Consider the following 18,188-nt stretch of genomic DNA (forward strand, 5'->3'; position numbering starts at 1 on the left):
GTGTGTGCACACTTGAACGTATGTGTTTGTGTGTGCGCATATTTGTTCTGTAAGTGCGTTTGTGCCTGTGTGTATGGAAGTAACGTAACCATCTCAAAATCAATTTTTTAAAAAAAGATTTATCTATTAGAGAAAGCGTGCACATGTGCACGCGTCGGGGGAGTGGGCAGAAGGAGAGAGAGATCTCAGGCACGCTCCACGTCGAGCACAGAGCCTGACTAGGGGCCAATCCCAGGATCCTGAGATCACAACCTGAGCTGAAACCAAGAGTTGGATGCTGAATCAGCTGAGCCACCCACGTGCCCTTCGAAATCTATTTCTGATTGTTAGTAAATACTGGTCTGCTGTAAAATTATGAAATACTTTTAGGAAGGAAATATATCTCAAGTACATTACCTGTGTAAAGTGACAAGAGGTGGTGGTATTTGCAGTCCAGGGTGTTTTTGAGAAACCACAGACTCTCAGCCGAGTACTAAATCTTAACTGAAAAGTGGGCCTTTTATTTCATTATTGAAGTGACTTAATGTAATAGGATTTCCATTAAGCCCATTTGATGGTTTCTTGATTAAAGAAGCACATATGCTGCCCACATCTGTGTGGAAACAGTACTTAGCGTTATTTATATCTGCTTGGACTTAAGAGCCCATGGATACATCATTTCCATTTCTGAGAAGGGCACCTGCTGTGTCCTTACAGGGAAGGGTATAAAACCCAAAGAGTCCCCTACCTTCAGGAAAATTTCACTGTCCCCAGCGGCCATGAGACCTTCAGAGCATATAGGTATAATCCTTTCCCCTGTGTTTCCATTTGTCCTTTTTTTTTTTTTTTTTTTTTTCTTTTAAGAGTGATTTAGCCAGTTCATGCTCCTTGTTCTGGTGACACGGTTTTCTTTCTCCTCCTGGTTCTCCCCAGACCTGAAGTAGCAACAGTTGTGGGTAGTAGGTTTTCTTTTTTTGTGTTTTACCTTGAAGCATGAAGGTTCCAGCTTTGTTGGGCTTTAATGAAAGCATTTTCAGTGTGCCTGGATAAAGAACTTAGCCATCGAGAGCCGTTAGCCTCCTGTGTAGCTATTCCTGCCTCGTAGGCTAATGCATTCCTTAATGAACGTTATCACCCAGCTTACAGCAACAGACCTGATTTGGCATTTCCTCGTCTGAGACCCCGTCCTGCTTACGGACCTGTATTCTGGCATTCAGGTAGAGCTCCGATGAACTGTCAGGCATAATTAGTCCCCTGCGCCCAGCAGTGTTTGCTTTTGCTGAGAAAGCCTGTCGCTGGAGTTCTCCATCACTAATTGCATCGACTGAGAGGTGAAAGGAGCTATTGCTAGTGTAATATCTAGATGTAGAAAAGTCACATTATCCCTGGACTTCCCTTTTTATTTATTTATTTGTTTGTTTATTTATTATGGTTTAGGTTTTATTTATGTATTTGTCGGAGAAAGAACGAGCGCGCACAAGCAGGGGGAAGGGCAGGCAGAGGGAGAAGCGGACTCCCCGCTGAGCAGGGAGCCTGATGCAGGACTCAGTCCGAGGACCTGCGATCATGAGCTGAGCTGAAGGCAGACGCTTCACCAACTGAGCCACCCAGGCGTCCCTGGACTTCCCCTTTTCATGTGAAAATTGTTGTCGTTTGGTTTCTTCTTCTGTGTTAGTCATCCAAACAAAACCCTTTCATACGTTCAACCCCGAGGTCCACAGACCTGCTCTGTAAAGGGCCACGTAGAAATATTTTGGGCCCCATGGGCCCGTGTCTGTTGCAAGACCCCAGCTCAGGAGCCGTTACAAGTGGTGTGTACATGAATGGCCAGGACTGGGTTCTAATCACACTTTATCTGTGAGCAGTGAGATTTGAATTTCTTGTCATTTTCATAGGTCACAAAATGGTCTTTTGATCCATGTCCCCCCAACCATTTAGCTGTCTGACACATGTTCTCACAGGCTGTGGTCTGCCAACCACCATACTTAGTGACAGAGGATGAAAGCCTTCACATAGGCATTTCCTGCTGGTGACTGCTGTGGACTTTGGCGACCCTGAGGGCGGGAGTTGTACAGCTAGCATGTGGGGGCCTCTATTTGGGAAAAGAGCATCAAGTGGGTCGGGCTGGGTCCTTTCAGCCTGTTGTCAGAGTTGCTCTTTAAAATGCTGTGCTGGGGGCGCCTGGGTGGCACAGCGGTTAAGCGTCTGCCTTCGGCTCAGGGCGTGATCCCGGCGATCTGGGATCGAGCCCCACATCAGGCTCTTCTGCTATGAGCCTGCTTCTTCCTCTCCCACTCCCCCTGCTTGTGTTCCCTCTCTCGCTGGCTGTCTCTATCTCTGTCGAATAAATAAATAAAATCTTTAAAAAAATAAATAAATAAATAAAATAAAATAAAATGCTGTGCTGAGGGGCGCCTGGGTGGCGCAGTCATTAAGCGTCTGCCTTCGGCTCAGGGCGTGATCCCGGCGTTCTGGGATCGAGCCCCGCATGAGGCTCCTCCACTGGGAGCCTGCTTCTTCCTCTCCCACTCCCCCTGCTTGTGTTCCCTCTCTCGCTGGCTGTCTCTCTCTCTGTCAAATAAATAAATAAAATCTTTAAAAAAATAAAAATAGAAAATAAATAAATAAATAAAATGCTGTGCTGGGACACCTGGCTGGCTCAGTCTGTTAAGCGTCTGCCTGCGGGTCAGGTCATGATCCCGGGGTCCTGGGATCGAGTCTCGTCTCAGGCTTTCTGCTCAGTGGGGAGCCTGCTTCTCCCCTCTCCTGCCTGCCATCCCCCCTGCATGCACACTCTCTTTCTTTGTCAAAGAAATAAATAAAATCTTTTAAAAATAAAAAATAAAATGCTGTGCAAAGGTCACATGTCAGGTCCTGTGACCCTGTTCTGGGAGGATGTTTCTGTGCAGGGCCAGCTGCATTCAGTGTGCTGTTGTTACTTGCTTCTAAAGCAGACTCTTCCCTGTGGTCCTTCCTTCCTAGCTCTTCGTCTCATGACCTGTCGGGCACGTGGGAGCACACGAATCTGCAGCGTACCTCGGGCCATTTTAGCTCACTTGGGAGCGTCGACAGCCTGGACCAGCCTTCGCAGCCCTACCCCTCAGGACGCCTCTCTGCCACCAAGTCCAACAGCAGCATCGATCACCTGGGCGGCCAGAGCAAACGGGACTCGGCTTACGGCTCCTTCTCCACCAGCTCCAGCACGCCTGACCACACCTTGCCCAAGGCCGATGCCTCCTCTGCGGAGAACATCCTCTACAAAGTGGGCCTGTGGGAGGCCTCCAGGCCAGGCAGCAGCCGGCAGGGCCAGGCTGCCAGCGATCCTCAGGGCCTGGAGGAGAGGCTCGGGCATTTCCCAGCCCGGGTCACCTGTGACAGCAGCAGAAGCCCCAGGCCAGAGGACAGTCCTGAGGCCAAGCTGGCCACCTCAGGGAGGTCAAATTTTGGGCCTGTCTGGTATGTCCCTGATAAGAAAAAAGCACCTTCCTCCCCTCCCCCGCCCCCTCCGCCTCTCCGCAGTGACAGCTTCGCGGCCACCAAGAGCCACGAGAAGGCCCAGGGCCCTCCGTTCTCAGAGGCAGGCAATGTGCAGCACTTCCCAGGCCTGACCCGCGCCCAGCCCCGCAGCGACTGGAGACCAGACGCCGCCGATCAGCAGTGGAGGCTGGTGCGTCCCAGCAGCGGGAGAAGAGCCGGGAGCTCGGGCTGTGCACCGGATGTCCCCCTGGACGGCGGGGTGCTGCCCTCCGACCCCAGGGCAGGCGGCCTGCCAGGCGCCCCTGGGCGGCTGCAGGCCTCTCTGTCCAGCACGGACGTGCGCTTCCCGCAGTCTTCCTCCGGCTGCCAGCACCCACGCCAGTACAGTGACGAGAGCCCCTTCTCGCACCAGGGCCCCGGGGCCGCCACGTCGCTGACGGAGCAGCCCCGCGTGGCCGTCCCGGGGGGCCGCCAGGAGCCTTCTGCTGACCGTGGCCCGGACGACGGCCCCCCTCAGGTCAGGTGGCCCGGCGCCGCCAGCCAGAAGGGGGACAGCGGTGGGCAGAGCCGCTACTACTGTGTGACCAGCAGACAGGCGCCGCCGCTCCACGAGGAATCCTGGCCGCCTGACGTGGCCCGGGGCGCCCACGAATACCCTCCCCCACACCCGGTGGGCCAGAAAGCCCGGTGTTCCCTGCCGCAGCACGAGGCAGCCCCGGACCCCCACGAGAGAGACAGGGGTGACCCGGCGGACCGAGCAGCAGAGGGCCGCTCCGCAGGAAGTGAGGAGCCACCAAGAGCCAGCCGCGTGGACAGGGCCGGTCCGAAGAACACTTCAGATGGTTTCACGTGGGCCGACGGAGAAAACAGCAAAATCTCGCGTCAGAAGACGCCGATGCTGCACTCGCTGACCCGGGAGGGGACGCGCCGGCCTGACAATGGCCAGGATGCGGGCCCGGAGAGGCCGCCGCCATTTGACGCCCAGGTGGGCAAACCGACGCGGAGGAGCGACCGGTTCGCCACCACCCTGAGGAACGAGATCCAGATGCGGCGAGCCAAGCTGCAGAAGAGCAAAAGCACGGTGACGCTGCCTGGAACGGGGGGAGCCGCGGAAGAGGCCAGCGGCTGGAGAGCGGAGCGCGGAGATGCCACCGGCGCCACCTCAGAAGGGTCCTTCCCGGGCACCTACAGAGAGCACGTGAAGGAGGCCCAGGCCCGCGTCCTGAGGGCCACGTCGTTTAAGCGCCGTGACTTGGACCCCAGCCCAGTGGATCATTACGCAGGGTCAGCGGAGCACCGGGCTGAGGAGCACGGCGCAGATCTGGACACCGTCCCCCTCGTCTGGGAGGGGGGCCTGGCCAAGCCGCCCCCGCCCGGAGCGGGCGTGCCGCACGTGCCCCGCATCGGAGGCCGCAGACGGTTCACGCTGGAGCAGAAACTGAAATCCTACTCCGAACCAGAGAAAATGAACGAGGTGGGACTCTCGGGAGATGAGCGCCCTCCCCAGCACCCGGGGACGTCCGAGGACACCATGGGCACGTTCGCCGACAGGTGGAAGTTCTTTGAGGAAACCAGCAAACCCATTCACCAGAGACCTGGGCAGAGGCAGGCACTCTGGGGGTTCCCGAAGGAGAGGCTGGAGAGGCCGCAGACAGCAGGCCGTGGGTACGAGGGTGCAGAGCCTTGGTTCCAGAAGAGGGCCCGCACGACGTCCTTTGGAGGGAACCCCAGCGGGCACAGAAAAGCGGGGAAGGGGGGAAAACTGGAACCACCTCAGAGACTTGGGACCTTTGCTGAGTATCAGGCCTCTTGGAGGGAACAGAGGACAGCTCTAGAAGCCAGGAGTTCCGGGAGGTATCACTCAGCCGACGACATCTTGGACGCGGGTCTGGAGCAACACGAGAGGCCGCAGTACATTCACGGAAGGTCCCGGTCATCGCCATCCACAGACCTCTACATGCAGGTGAGCCTGGTGCCGCAAGCAAGGACACAGCTGCCCCCCGCCTGCTGTCTTACTGCACCGAGAGGAGGCCCCCCAGAATACAGGGGCCTGATTCCGTGTGACTTGTGTCCAGCTGTTTGACCATGCACGTGCTCCAGCTCTTTTGGCGTCAGCTTGTGTGAAAGGGACGTGGGGACAGATCGAGACATTCGTGACCGTTTAAGTGCCATCTTTGCATGCACATGTCGGGTCCCCAGCCTTGGTCTCATTCTTGCTTCAGCTGTTTTTCCCCATGAGTAGCGTGCCCCGACCTTAGCACCACGTGAAGAATTTGCAGGGAGCTCTGCAAAATGGCAGGTTCTCCTCCGAAATGGAAAGGGAGGGGTACTTTATGTAAAGGGGCCAGACAGTGTATGATAGCCAGTCTTCAAACCTTGAGGCCATTTACAGTTTTTAGAGTTTTTTCTTTTCAGTTTTCAGTTGTTTTTTTTTTTTAATATATAGAGATTGCTCCAGGGTAAATGTAATTTAACATGCAATGCATTAAACCGTTGCATGTTTTATAAGGTTTAACAGTTCTGGCGGTAAAAGTTGACTTTAAGCTTTCTTTTAGAAAAGCACGGTATTCATAGCCATACTCAGAGTCGATTGCCACATTCACCCTCCCTCTCTCTGCCTGTTCTGCCTCTTAAACCTGCCTTTATATGTTTCAAAGAAATTGCTTACGGCCAGAAACGTGGTTTCTTTTCAAAAGAACCAGTAGCGGGTTTAGGACGGGATAGTCAGTATGTGCATGGAAGGAGTGCTGCCTGTTTCTTCATGGCGTCCTGGTGCTGACAGGCCTGCAGATGCTGCACCTGTGGCTTTCTCTCGTGGCTGTGTCCCGGCCCGTGGCCCGCACAGCGTGACCTCTGAGAATTGCATGCGTGCTCACTCAGGAGAGGACAATCCCAGACTCTGACAAGTCCTAGCACTGGAGGCTTTGCCATAGTACGTTGTAACCGGCTGTATGTGGGTTGGTCTTTGTTTTTGTTTCTACTTGGCCAGTTGTGTCCCATGGCTCTACAGTCCTCACATAGGCCTTCTGCTACCTGCTCAGAACAGAAGCAGACCTACGGTCTAGTTCATTTGTTTTGATAGACCGGTTTGGAGAGCTGAGCTTGCCAGCCCCGTGGCCGAGTGGCAGTACGAGCCAGCAGGCTGCGTCATTGCCTTCGTGGTGCGGGCCCACAGGGCAAACCCACAATGAGGGGGTTCATAATAATAGATGTCTTAAAGAAGGCAGTTGGATGACTTGGTGTGTCACTGTGCTGTTCTTGGCAGGAAGCTTCCATCGAACCACAACAGCAAGTGGGGGACCCTGGTGAGCACAGAGAGCTTCCCTCCGCAGTCTGGGCTGAGGACGGACATCCCCGTCCGAGGTAGGTGAATTTTGGATTTGGGTTTGCTAAGAAGACTCTCGGGGGTGGCCTTTGTGGTGGGTGAATGCTTGGGGAACGTGATTGGGCGTCTGTTTTTTGCCAAACCCGGAGTGGCTGCCAAGTGGACGCAGTCTGCAGCGTGCCTGGGTGCAGACGGCGTGGTGTCTTTTGAGCAGAGGCTGCAGCCCTGCACCGCGGCCAGGAGAAGCGTCTCCAGGGCGGTGACGCCTTCTCATGCCATCGTGGCATGTTTTGGTTCTTAAAATGGCTGCTGTGTTTTCTGTACAGTAAGGTTCTTTATGTTGAGAAAATGAGAAATCCAGTGTCATGGGCTTGAATGGAGTGCTTCATCCAGGACGCTTGAGTGAAAGGATGCTTTAATGATCGAGTACACGGCTGGGTTGCCGGGGCATGGTCCCCACAGCACAGTCGCCTGGAAGGATCGTCAGGAAGGAATGGAGCCAGCCTTTCTAAATTGGGCTTATTTTGAGCGTGAAAATAGAAATCAGTTCTGTTGGCTCCTCGAGAGGATCGGAGCACCTGGCAGAATTGTGGACGGCAGTGCTGTGTTACCGTGTTGAGTGCCGCAATTCTGAAATGGGGCCAGCGTAGCGGTCGGACTGTAGCGAGGATGGAATTTAGATTACATAGATAGGTAGATAGACAGACAGACAGTGTCATCTTGCCCTTGATATGCATGAGGAGGGAAGGAGGGAAAAGCGTAGATTACTGTAGGACCTGTGGTATCACCTTATTTTAAAAGGGCTCATAGACGCTTGGAAATAAAGGTACACAATTGGGTCAGTGAATGTAGACTTTTCTGTTGCTTTGGTGTGATTCTGATTCTGGTGACTGGTGTGGTATTCAGATTTAAACACTTAACATCATAAGGTTCTCTGGCAGAAATAACCAATTTAAATGCTTGCCTTTAAGTGCCTTCTAAATGGGGTCTTATTTCACTGGGCTTTAAACTTGAGTGCTGTTAGCCGTATATGAGAGCATCCAATCTTTATGTGGCTCTGAGGGGACAAGAGTGGCATTTTGTGTAGGAGGTCCCTGCCATCCCCGGTCTGCAAGGCTGAATCCAAGAATCCCTGGCTAAGAAAGAATGACAGATTCAGCAGTTTCTGAGAAACACAATTAGAGCTTTATTCCGAGAGATTCTGAGTGAGTCCTATGCCCCGCACCAGCTGTGATCTCTCCCAGCCGGCTGCTGGGCTCTGCTGCTGTCGTGAAGGTCCTCAGTGCTCCCCGCACGTGCAGACGCTGGCTTTGCACCTGTGCTTCTGCCACAGGCACGACACTTCCACTGCAGAGGGCTTAGCCCATCTGCTGTGAATGGAGTCCTAGTGAATAGCTGTAACGTTCGTTCGCCGTGTGTGTGTGTGTGTGTGTGTGTGTGTGCGCGCGTGCGCGCGCACGCCGTAAATGGCACTATCAATGGCGAGAGGGTCGAGAGGAACAGCAGGAGGGACCACCTGCTTCCTTTATCATAGCACACTGCATAACCACTCTGAAGAAATTAGTTCCAGAGCCTTCTGCTTGTGAGCTGCAGAACCGGCGATTTTTAGAATTGTGTGTGCTTTCAAAGAGTGGCGAGACTCCATGAAATTCCAGAACAGGAACATGGAAAAGCCATTTTCAGCTTTTTTCAGAGAATGTTTATTTTCTGAAGTATCGGTAAGAAGTAGCGTACTTAAAACATTGAATGTGGGAATAAAAGAAATGAAAATTCAGGTCAAGGACTGTCTTTTTGCTCACCAAAACCAAAATCCTTTAATGCAGAGATTTAAAGACACCTAATGTTTTGCATAAATTTAAAACAATATAAACATGTGTATAAAAAATATTAATTACTGGGGTACCTTAATTCGGCTCAGTCAGTAGAGCGTGTGTCTCTTGATCTCACGGTTGTGAGTTTGAGCCCCACGTTGGGCATAGAGATTACTTAAAAATGAAATCTTAAAAAAAAGAAAGGTACTGATCTGATAAGTACTGGTGCAGGATAGTGAATGTTTTTCATTGTATTCTGTTGAGACAACAGAATAGCATGAAGATAAGAGGTACTTGTTCATTCAGATCACATTGAGAACATTTTTGTGAGGTTCAAGATTCTGTCCTACATAAAGATATGCAGGACAAAGGTTCTGCTCCCGAAGGACCTCACAGTGTAGGAGGGAAGGAGAGACACCAGTACTTACGACAGAAATGATGACCCATAATTAGAATTTTTGTAAAAAATTATGTGGTGCTTCAGAATCTTGGAGGAAAGAGGATGAGGTGACTTGTGGCTGAGTCATGGGGAAGACAGGTGGCGTGTGAGCTGAAAGAAACCCAAAGCCAGGAAGGCAGATCCCATTGCATTTGCTTACTTCTAGCTTTTCCTGTGGCGAGCAGCCCCCTTTACCCACCCCAACTGACTTCACCCCCCAGCTTGTCCTGCTCTCAGAGGTTTTGCACCAGCTCTCCGAGCTCAGTCGTTAGGACCGGCAGGAGTCTGCCTCCTGCAAATTCTCTCCCCCACTGACTGGGGTACCTCATACACTGGATGTAGTAGCTTGCTTGGGCGTTCTGACCAAATACCACAGGCTGGGCGACATCGACAAGAGAAATTTATTATCTCAGTCTTCTGGAGGCCAGAAGCCCAAGATCAAGGGGTCAGCAGGTTTGGTTGCTCCCAGGGCTTCCCTTCACGACTTGCACATAGCCACCTCCTCCCCGTGTCCCCACGTGGTCTTCCCTCTGTGTGTCTCTTCCCAGTCTCTTGTAAGAACACCATTCAGATTGGATTAGGATTCGCCCTGATGACTTCATTTTACCTTACTTACCTCTTTAAAAACCCTGTCTCCAAATAGTCACATCCTGGGGTCCTAGGAGTTAGAACTTCAACTTAGAGATTTTAGAGGGATACAATGACTCCCTAACCCTGGGAGAAAGGTCCTTTCTGCCTTATACCTTGTAACTAGTGCTGTCAGCTGCCTCAGCGCTCTAGGGAAGTGTCATCCTGTCATTGAGCTGATGAGGCCACACCGGATGTGGGAGCATTTCAAATAAAAGGAAGAGGGAGGCTGCCATCCGCGAGTGTGGCTGGTGATGAGGGCATTTGGCAAAACCTCTCTAGAGGGCTTTTGGGAGACATGTAAGCCTTACTGTTGCAGGCACCTTGTGACTCAACGATTCTGCTTTTAAGACTTGACCTTCTGGGTACAAGAGGCACACAGAGGCATTCTCCGCAGAGGCAGTGTGGGGAGGAGGATGTCTCTGACGCTCACCTGGTAGAAGTGTTTGTGTACCCTCTCCTGGTTCTCATGGAGCCACCCCTGTGCTGCCTGCCGGTCTCCCTGCCTGGATGGCTGCTACTGCCTCTGAACAGAGTGGAGATGAAAATCCTGTCCTTGCCCGTCCAGCACCCCCCACCCCTTGCAGGGGCTTCCATCCGAGCCACAGTTCCTCTGGTCACCTTGCGGCACAAGCCAGACCCTGCCCCCCCCCCCCCCCCCAGTGTAGCACATTGCTCTGTGAGGAGCTCTGCTTCAACTCTCTGGGATCAAGTTCTCGCCTTCTTTGTCCAAGTTTTCATCATCTCCAGCCTGGACCATAGCTGCTGCCTCCTTGCTGGTCTTGGAATATAAATTAAATTATAATTGTCCCCACTCCCAAACCATGCAGTGGCTTCTGGTTGCACCTGGAATAAAGTGCAAGCTCCTGACCATGACCTGCGAGGCCCTGTATGGCCCTGTTTTTTTCAGGGCATCCTTTGTCACTCTCCTTTCCCATCCGGGCTCAGGACTCATTGCCACCTTTCTGTCCTTTGAACAAGCCTAGTTCATTTCTTCCTCAGGGCCTTGATGCTTATTAAACGGCTGTTCTTGGAATACCACAAGCCTAATCTCAGGACATCTACCTAGCAAATGGCAGTTGGGTGTTCATACTCAGTTTGGGGAAGGCACCCTGTGTAAGCACAGTGGCTGAAAGATGAATGGACCAGTTTTCAGGTGGATGAATGGAGATAGGGGCAGGTGATGGGTAGATAAATAGATGGGTAAATGGATGGATAAACAGGGTGGATTGGTAGATGAATGAATGGGTACCCGCTAACAGCCCTTGGTTCAGTCCTTGGTTATGGAGAATAGTGGTCCATGTTGGTACATTCTGTCTGCTGAATTTTTATTTAAGATTTTAGTTTACACAATAGCAAGTGAAATGGGCTTGTCTTTCTATCCTGGCAAAACATTAAGAATCAAAACACAAACATCTCAAAATAGATTTGGTAGTGGACTTGTTTTGCAGTATCATATTTTAAAGCTTGCAAGAAAGCTAAGTTGTGCTGTGGTCAGTTACTGCTCTCAGATTTGAGGTTCAGTGAGTACTGTGTTCAGGGAGGCTCTGGAGACCAAAGGCGAATGGAGATCTGGGGGTGGAGCACGGTGGCTGTGGGTGCTGGCAGGTTCCATCCTCATAACTGCGTTGCAGCCATTTCCGCCCCCACCTTTGGGAGCTCTGCCAATGGGCTGGCACTGACCTCCAGGCTTGTATCTTGTTGGGACAGATGAGCGAGGAGGAGGAGGAGGAGAGATTCAGATATTCTGAATCCCAACAGCAGCCGTAAACTTGAATCCGTATGAAATCGAGCTCGTTAGGGGAAATGTGCTTTATATAAAATTCATAAACAAGCTAAACCCACCCGGGGGTCACCTTCCTGTACATTTTCCCCGAGGGGTGACTTGGCGTGCAGAGGTTTATGCGAACACTGATTTTCCGTTTACTAAACAAGCTTCTTACAAATAGTAAGAGAGATTGCCCCGCCAAACTCTACTCATTTGTGGCTTTAGGGAAGACATTTGCTTTTCCTGGCCCTCAATTAGCCAAGGGGCAATTGCAGCTTTCCATTCTGAACTGCTCCGCCGGGAAATTACGAAGCCCAGCCCGTGCTGGGATAACAAGGCGACACTCCAGCTTGGACGCTTTCCAGGGCGGAGCCAGCATCAGGCGGAGCCAGCATGGGGCGTAGCTTCCTCCCTGGGCCGTGGTCTTTGTGTGTGGAGTGCTTGCGGACCTCCCTCTGCCCTCCCTCCTGGAGAGGCGAAAGGGCGCCTCCGGAAAATCCCTGACGGGGTTGAGGGCTGCGGGCTGCGGGGTTGTAACTCTAGTTCCTCCCCGCACGTATAGCCACGTGGCTTTAGGAATCGCGGAGTCGGGGCTAGAGCGCGACCACACATTTGTTTCCTTGCTGGTCTGGCCTGGTGACTTCACGTTATTTGGGAGGAAGCGTGGCGAGGCCAGCGTTGTGTGGGTTACAGGGTTTGGGGCTGGGGAGGAGAGGGAGAGCCAGAGCCAAGACTGGAAGAAGAGGCGTGCCAACGGAGGGCGAGCGGCACTCCCTGCACCGAGTGCTGTGCAGAGGCCCGGGGGAGGGAAGGAGACGCAGACGGACCGCAGACCCGACTTCCGGGTTCCGGGTTCCGGGCTCCGGGTTCCGGGCGCCGGGCGCCGGGTGCCGGGTTCCGGGTTCCGGGCGGGGGAGCGAAGCCTTCCGCGAGCCGCGGGCAGAAGGCAGCCTCTGCCTCCCAGCAGCCGGAACTGCGGCGCTCACGTAACTTCCGGTGCTCTCCCGGGGAGACCGAGCCGTCCCATCGGGAGCTGCGCCTGCGCCCCTGCTGGCCAGTGGAGCTACCAGCCGGCAGGCCGCGGCGTCCGCTTCCCAGGTGGAGATACCTCCACAGCTGTCCAGATGCAGTAATTCTCTGCTCTTTTATCCTTTTGTCTCTCCTGTCTACTTGACAGCTCTTTTCAGAGCCCAGACCCTTGTTGGCTCGCCTTCGTTGAATTTGCACGCAAAGGTGCTCATCAGCGTTTTTGCTTTTCTGCAGAAATCCATCTAAACATACCGAGACCCATCTCCTCTCATCTTTCCAGCCGTGCTTCTCTCTTCTAGGCTGTGTTTTAGGGGTGAGATGGACTGGGAAGCACCCACTCAGACGGCCGTACAGATTTAAATGCTCCTTACATTGACGCTGTTCATATTGTCAAAGGCATTGGCCAAGTCTGCTCTGCCTCCTTTGGAGATAATCTTTGTTGCCTTTTAACTTTTGTAGACTCTTCTGGTTGATTGGCTAGTTAAGGTGCTTTCCATCTTGACTCAAGAACCAAGCTGTGAAGTATGTCTCCAGTTCCTGTTCTACTGGGATCTAATGTGGCACTCTACTGAGTCTATATTAAGTTGGGTTTCCTAACATTTGTGGGTAAAGCCAAATGTCTTGATTAAACCTGAGTGATTAACCCATGTTAGAAATATACGCACATCTCAGGGCGCCTGAATGGAATGGTCAGTTAAGCTTCTGACTGGATTTCGGCTCAGGGTGTGATCTCAGGGTCCTGAGATCCAGCTGCTCCTGGGTTCACGCTCAGTGTGAAGTCTGCGATTCTCTCTCCCTCTCCCTCTGTGCCTCCCACTTACGTTCTTTCTTTCTCTCTCAAATAAATAAATATAGGGGCGCCTGGGTGGCACGGCGGTTAAGCGTCTGCCTTCGGCTCAGGGCGTGATCCCAGCGTTACGGGATCGAGCCCCACATCAGGCTCCTCCGCTATGAGCCTGCTTCTTCCTCTCCCACTCCCCCTGCTTGTGTTCCCTCTCTCGCTGGCTGTCTCTATCTCTGTCGAATAAATAAATAAAATCTTTAAAAATAAATAAATAAATAAATCTTGGAAAGAATAGAAAAGAAATACATGTACATCTCATCCATGAACTGTGAACATTGGCTTTCAGTTCCCTCCCTTGCAGAAGGTACAGCCTGTGAGAGGGCATGATAGTGTTCTTGTAGGATGGTAACGTGACTAAGCATCGTGCAAAAGTGGACATTCTAGAATAATGGCAGACTGAAAACTTGTTTCACAGAGAAGAGCAAGGTGTGGGCAAGCAAGGTCATCAGGGATGACCCAGTAGGTGGCTGAGTCAATGCATTCCTTCTACACCTGCCTGCCCCCAAGGCCACCTTCCGTAGCATTCATTTTTAGAAACTTTGAAAAGGAGGCACCAAATGCAGGCAGCTAGTTTGTTTGGGGTCAGGGTAAGGCAGCTTAATTGCACAAGTTTTCCCTTTGCTCTTTTTCCTTTGTTGGCATTTATTTTTATATTAGAGCTCTGAAATCATTGTGTGTGTGGAAGACCATTGGGGAATGTTGGGCCCACCGATGTTGAGCTGCCTCACAAGATGACTGTGAGGACTGGACAGCCATCAGGTTCTCTGTTCCACCTCCTTCCCCTTAAGACCCACAGGCTTGTAGATATCTCTACATAGGGCCACAGTGGCTGGGCTCTGTCTCTGAGGTTGCTCTAAATTACTTGCCTTTTTTTTTTTTTAATGGGGTTTTAAAGATTGATTTAATGGTAGGACTCACATAACCTAAACTTTACTATTTGAATGTGTATCATTTAGTACATTCATGTTGTGCAGCCGTGACCACTATCTAGTTCCAGAACATTTTGTCTCCCCAAGAGAAAACCACCTACCCATTGAGCAGGCACTCTTGAACTGGGTTTACTTTCTTTAACTTGAAAGGTAACTTGAAGTGATCCCCTCTATGCAGTAAGAGTGTCTTACTCCAACACAGTTGCCATCAGTGGGATGTGAGATGGATACCTGGCTGTCAGAACTCATTTCCCACAGACTCAGTGTGTTACGTGGTTGTTGGATTCTTGCAGCTAGTCTCAAATCAGTTTAACTCATACATTTGCTGAAGGTCCACACATTTGAAATTAAAAAAACGGGTCTGCAAATCACCTGTTTCTCTTAAGCAATCTAAAAATTCATCCAAATCTTTGTAAGTGTGTGTTAGACTTGCACATCCCCCGAGAATTCATAGACAACAACAGAGCCAGGAGCATGCTCTGTGTCTGTGCTCCCATCCCTAGCCACCCTCTTTCCTCCCACCCCCAATACAGAAATCATCACCACCTCCAGCAGAACTCAGAGGAAGGGAAGGTGAAGGAGGACAGTAAAGCATGGATAGTGGCAGGGTGGTAGCCTGAAAAGTACATCTAGTTCAAGTTTTCTCAAACAGCATGTGGAGCATATTCTTGGAACTATGCACATTCTCCTTGTGAGTGTAATTTTCTGTTTTTGTTTCCATATTAACCCTTAAGTTCATAACAGAATATACTGCACGGTGTGCATGACCACACCTTGTACGTGTGGGAGTGTCTCACTGCCAGTGCTAATAACGTAACTGTCCGCAGCTGGGAGGAAAGAATCTGTGCATGTTCTCCCGCAGACACCAGGCTCTGTCTCTAGATGAAGGAAAAGGCATCCAGGTGCCAGGCCCTCAGAGCTCTCTGTCCTGTCTGTCAAAAGAAAAGTGATGGGTAAAATGAGTCCTTCTGTGACATCTGGGAAACTGTGGTAGCTGAACCCAGGAGAAGTGGTGGTGCTGAGGTATCTGGGACCACAGCAGAAACACTCCCAGCAAAACCGCATCACTTGTCGCATTAAACATTCGCTTGATAGTTTTGCTCTCATATAATTGCAAATTTGTTTTGTATTTCATAGCCTAAGAGCTGTGAAAATAAGGAAAAGAAAATGTTTTCTATTTAGACATATTTCACAATACAGTAAAAAGTAAAACCATACACTGCATGATTCCACATGTAGGCTGATCTTTAGAGACAGAAAGTAGATTCAGTGGCCAGGAATTGAGGGCTGGGGGGGAATGGGAATGACTGCTAGAGTGGGTATGGAGTTTCTTTTGGGGGTGATGAAAATATTCAGGAATTACATAGTACTGATGGGTGCATAACTCTGTGAATAGACAAAAACCACTGAATTGTATACTTTCATAGGGTAAATTTTATGGTATTTAGACTTTACCAATTTTTAAAAATCTGTCAACACTGAGATGCCACAGGAAAAAAAGTTAATTTAAAATGAGTCTGTGCATTACTCAAGTCTGAGCAATGCAGCTGCAGCTCTGAGGTCAACAAAGTTTGTAAAGGGTCAGGCAGTGAATATCCTTGGCTTCGGGGGACAGACTGTTCCTGTTGTGATGACTCAACTCTTGTAGCATGGACGCGGCCATGAACATATGGGCGTATGCGTAGCTCTGCTCCAGGAAAACTTGACAGGAAAGGTTTGCCAGCCCTGGGGTCTGGTCCAGGGATGGCTGTCCGTGAGTGTACTTTCAGGGATGGGAATGTGGGACCTGCATGGCGGTCTGTCTAGATATCTCAAAGAGACTTCTTTTTATGATTCTCTTGCAAGAATGAGATCCATTTCTGTCTTCATTTTACTTGTCTTTTGGGTGGTGGTTAAATTTCAGGAGTTTACACTGTCCACCCAAGCAGGGGTGGCCGTGGCTCCTTCACAGCGTGGGAGTAGAGGTGAGTGCAGGATGCTCTAACCGTGGGCTCCTTTTGTGATGTTCTGCCTTGCAGCGATGGCACGGGGTAGGGAGGGCACCCTCAGCCCCTAGAGACTGGCCTGCCACATTAGGCGAAGTGACTCGGGAAGGGCTTAACGCTTCACCAAGACTGCCTGAGAGGCTAGGGGGAAGAGTGCTTCTGGAATGTAAGTGCTAGGGTGCTTATCTTGTTCTGTTCCCTTTTTATTGGTGGAATTTTTCAAGAGCACAAATGTTCCACGTCAAAGACAGGGATACACACGCAATTTATTCCAAGTATTTATAATGTAAAGTCTCAATAGCATTAGCATAGCTTAAGCTATGAAAAGACGTGAGAGTCCTAGACACCCTGATAATTATGCCTCACTCAAGTAAACATGGATGTATGAAAACCCAAATTATAAATCTTAATATTATAAAAGTGCTTTCTCTTTGGAAATAACTCATTGAGGGCATTCTTTAAAAATTCCTCAAGCATGGGGCGCCTGGGTGGCTCAGTCATTAAGCGTCTGCCTTCGGCCGGTCGTGATGCCGGCATTCTGGGATCGAGCCCCACATCGGGCTCCTCCACTGGGAGCCTGCTTCTTCCTCTCCCACTGCCCCTGCTTGTGTTCCCTCTCTCACTGGCTGTCTCTCTCTCTGTCAAATAAATAAATAAAATCTTTAAAAAAAAAAAAATCCTCAAGCACAACCAGCATCCAGGTCTTGTTTTCCAGTACCCTTCTGTAATCAGAGCAGCCAGTTCTTCTTGCAGGGGATGGCTGGGTTTAGGGCCGGGGCAGGGGATATACAGAATGAGCCTGGAACGTCTTGCAGTGCCAAAAAGTAAGGAAGGACTAAACCAAACAAGCCCAATAACAGTAAGGATATCTCAAAGGGACACAGGAGCCAACTGAAAGAGCTTCCTATGACCACAGTTGGAACAACTGAAACAACGAAATAAAGTAGTGTTAGATTGTGACCCAGTGTATAAAGTAAGTATTCCTGAGTCCGTACTGATGATAAACATAAATGATTGAATAAATAAGTGGAGAGAGAAAAGACAAGTCTCTTGTTCAGAAAAATTCCACATACTCTGTATAGCTCCTCTGTCCTCAAGGAAGTGGAGCAGAACTCCTGGCTCCTTAAATATGGACTGTGTATGGGCAACCTCCTTCCAGAGAGGGCAGGATGGAAAGCTAGAGGGAGAGAAGGCGCTTCTGATGGAGAAACTGACCTGTGCTAACCCCTGCCAGGTGGTGCACGGAGATCAGTTGTGTTGACAGCATGACCCTTGCTAGCCTATGCGAATAGCACTTTCTACCTTTGTGATCTTCCCCAAAATCCATAACCATAATCGTGAAAAAAAAATCAGACAAATCCCAGTTAAGAGACATTCTACAAAATGCCTGAACAGGACTCCTCAGAATGGTCAGGGGCATCAAGAACAAGGAAGTTCTGGGGAGCTGTGCCTTAGGGGAAGCCAAGGAGACGTGACAACTAATTGTAACATACCCTGGACAGGGTCCTGGGACAGAAGAAGGACATTAAGTAAAAAAGAAATCTGAAACAAGTGTGGGCTTCAGTTAATATTAATGTCCCCAGATTGGCTCATTAATTATAACAAATGTTACCATACGAACATAAGAGGTTAACTGTCGGGGAGACCGGTCATTGGAGATACCAAAATTCTCTTACTGTCGTAATTTTTCTGTAATTCTAAATGCATTCTAAAATGAAGTGTGGGTAGGAGAAGGAAGGGAAGAATGAAGGGGGGGGTAATCACAAGGGGGAATGAAGCATGAGAGACTATGGACTCTGGGAAACAAACTGAGGGCTTCAGAGGGGAGGGGGTAGGGGAATGGGATAGGCCGGTGGTGGGTATTAAGGAGGGCACGTATTGCACGGAGCACTGGGTGTTATACGCAAGTAATGAATCATGCAACACTACATCAAAAACTAATGATGTACTGTATGGTGACTAACATAACATAATA

The 18,188-nt window shown here is 50.5% G+C and overlaps 1 protein-coding gene across 2 annotated transcripts in view; it reads left to right on the forward strand.

The window, feature by feature from the left end:
- Positions 1-18,188, forward strand: part of SHROOM2 (shroom family member 2) — a 136,758-nt gene that overhangs the window by 78,308 nt on the left and 40,262 nt on the right. For both annotated transcript variants that reach the window (XM_026478163.4, XM_044391858.3), the window contains exons 4-5: positions 2,962-5,419; positions 6,722-6,819. In XM_026478163.4, coding sequence (XP_026333948.2) covers positions 2,962-5,419; positions 6,722-6,819 — 2,556 coding nt within the window. The remainder of the gene's footprint in view (positions 1-2,961; positions 5,420-6,721; positions 6,820-18,188) is intronic.

The sequence above is a fragment of the Ursus arctos genome, chromosome X (genome assembly GCF_023065955.2).
Source record: "Ursus arctos isolate Adak ecotype North America chromosome X, UrsArc2.0, whole genome shotgun sequence".
Classification (NCBI taxonomy): Eukaryota; Metazoa; Chordata; class Mammalia; order Carnivora; family Ursidae; genus Ursus; species Ursus arctos.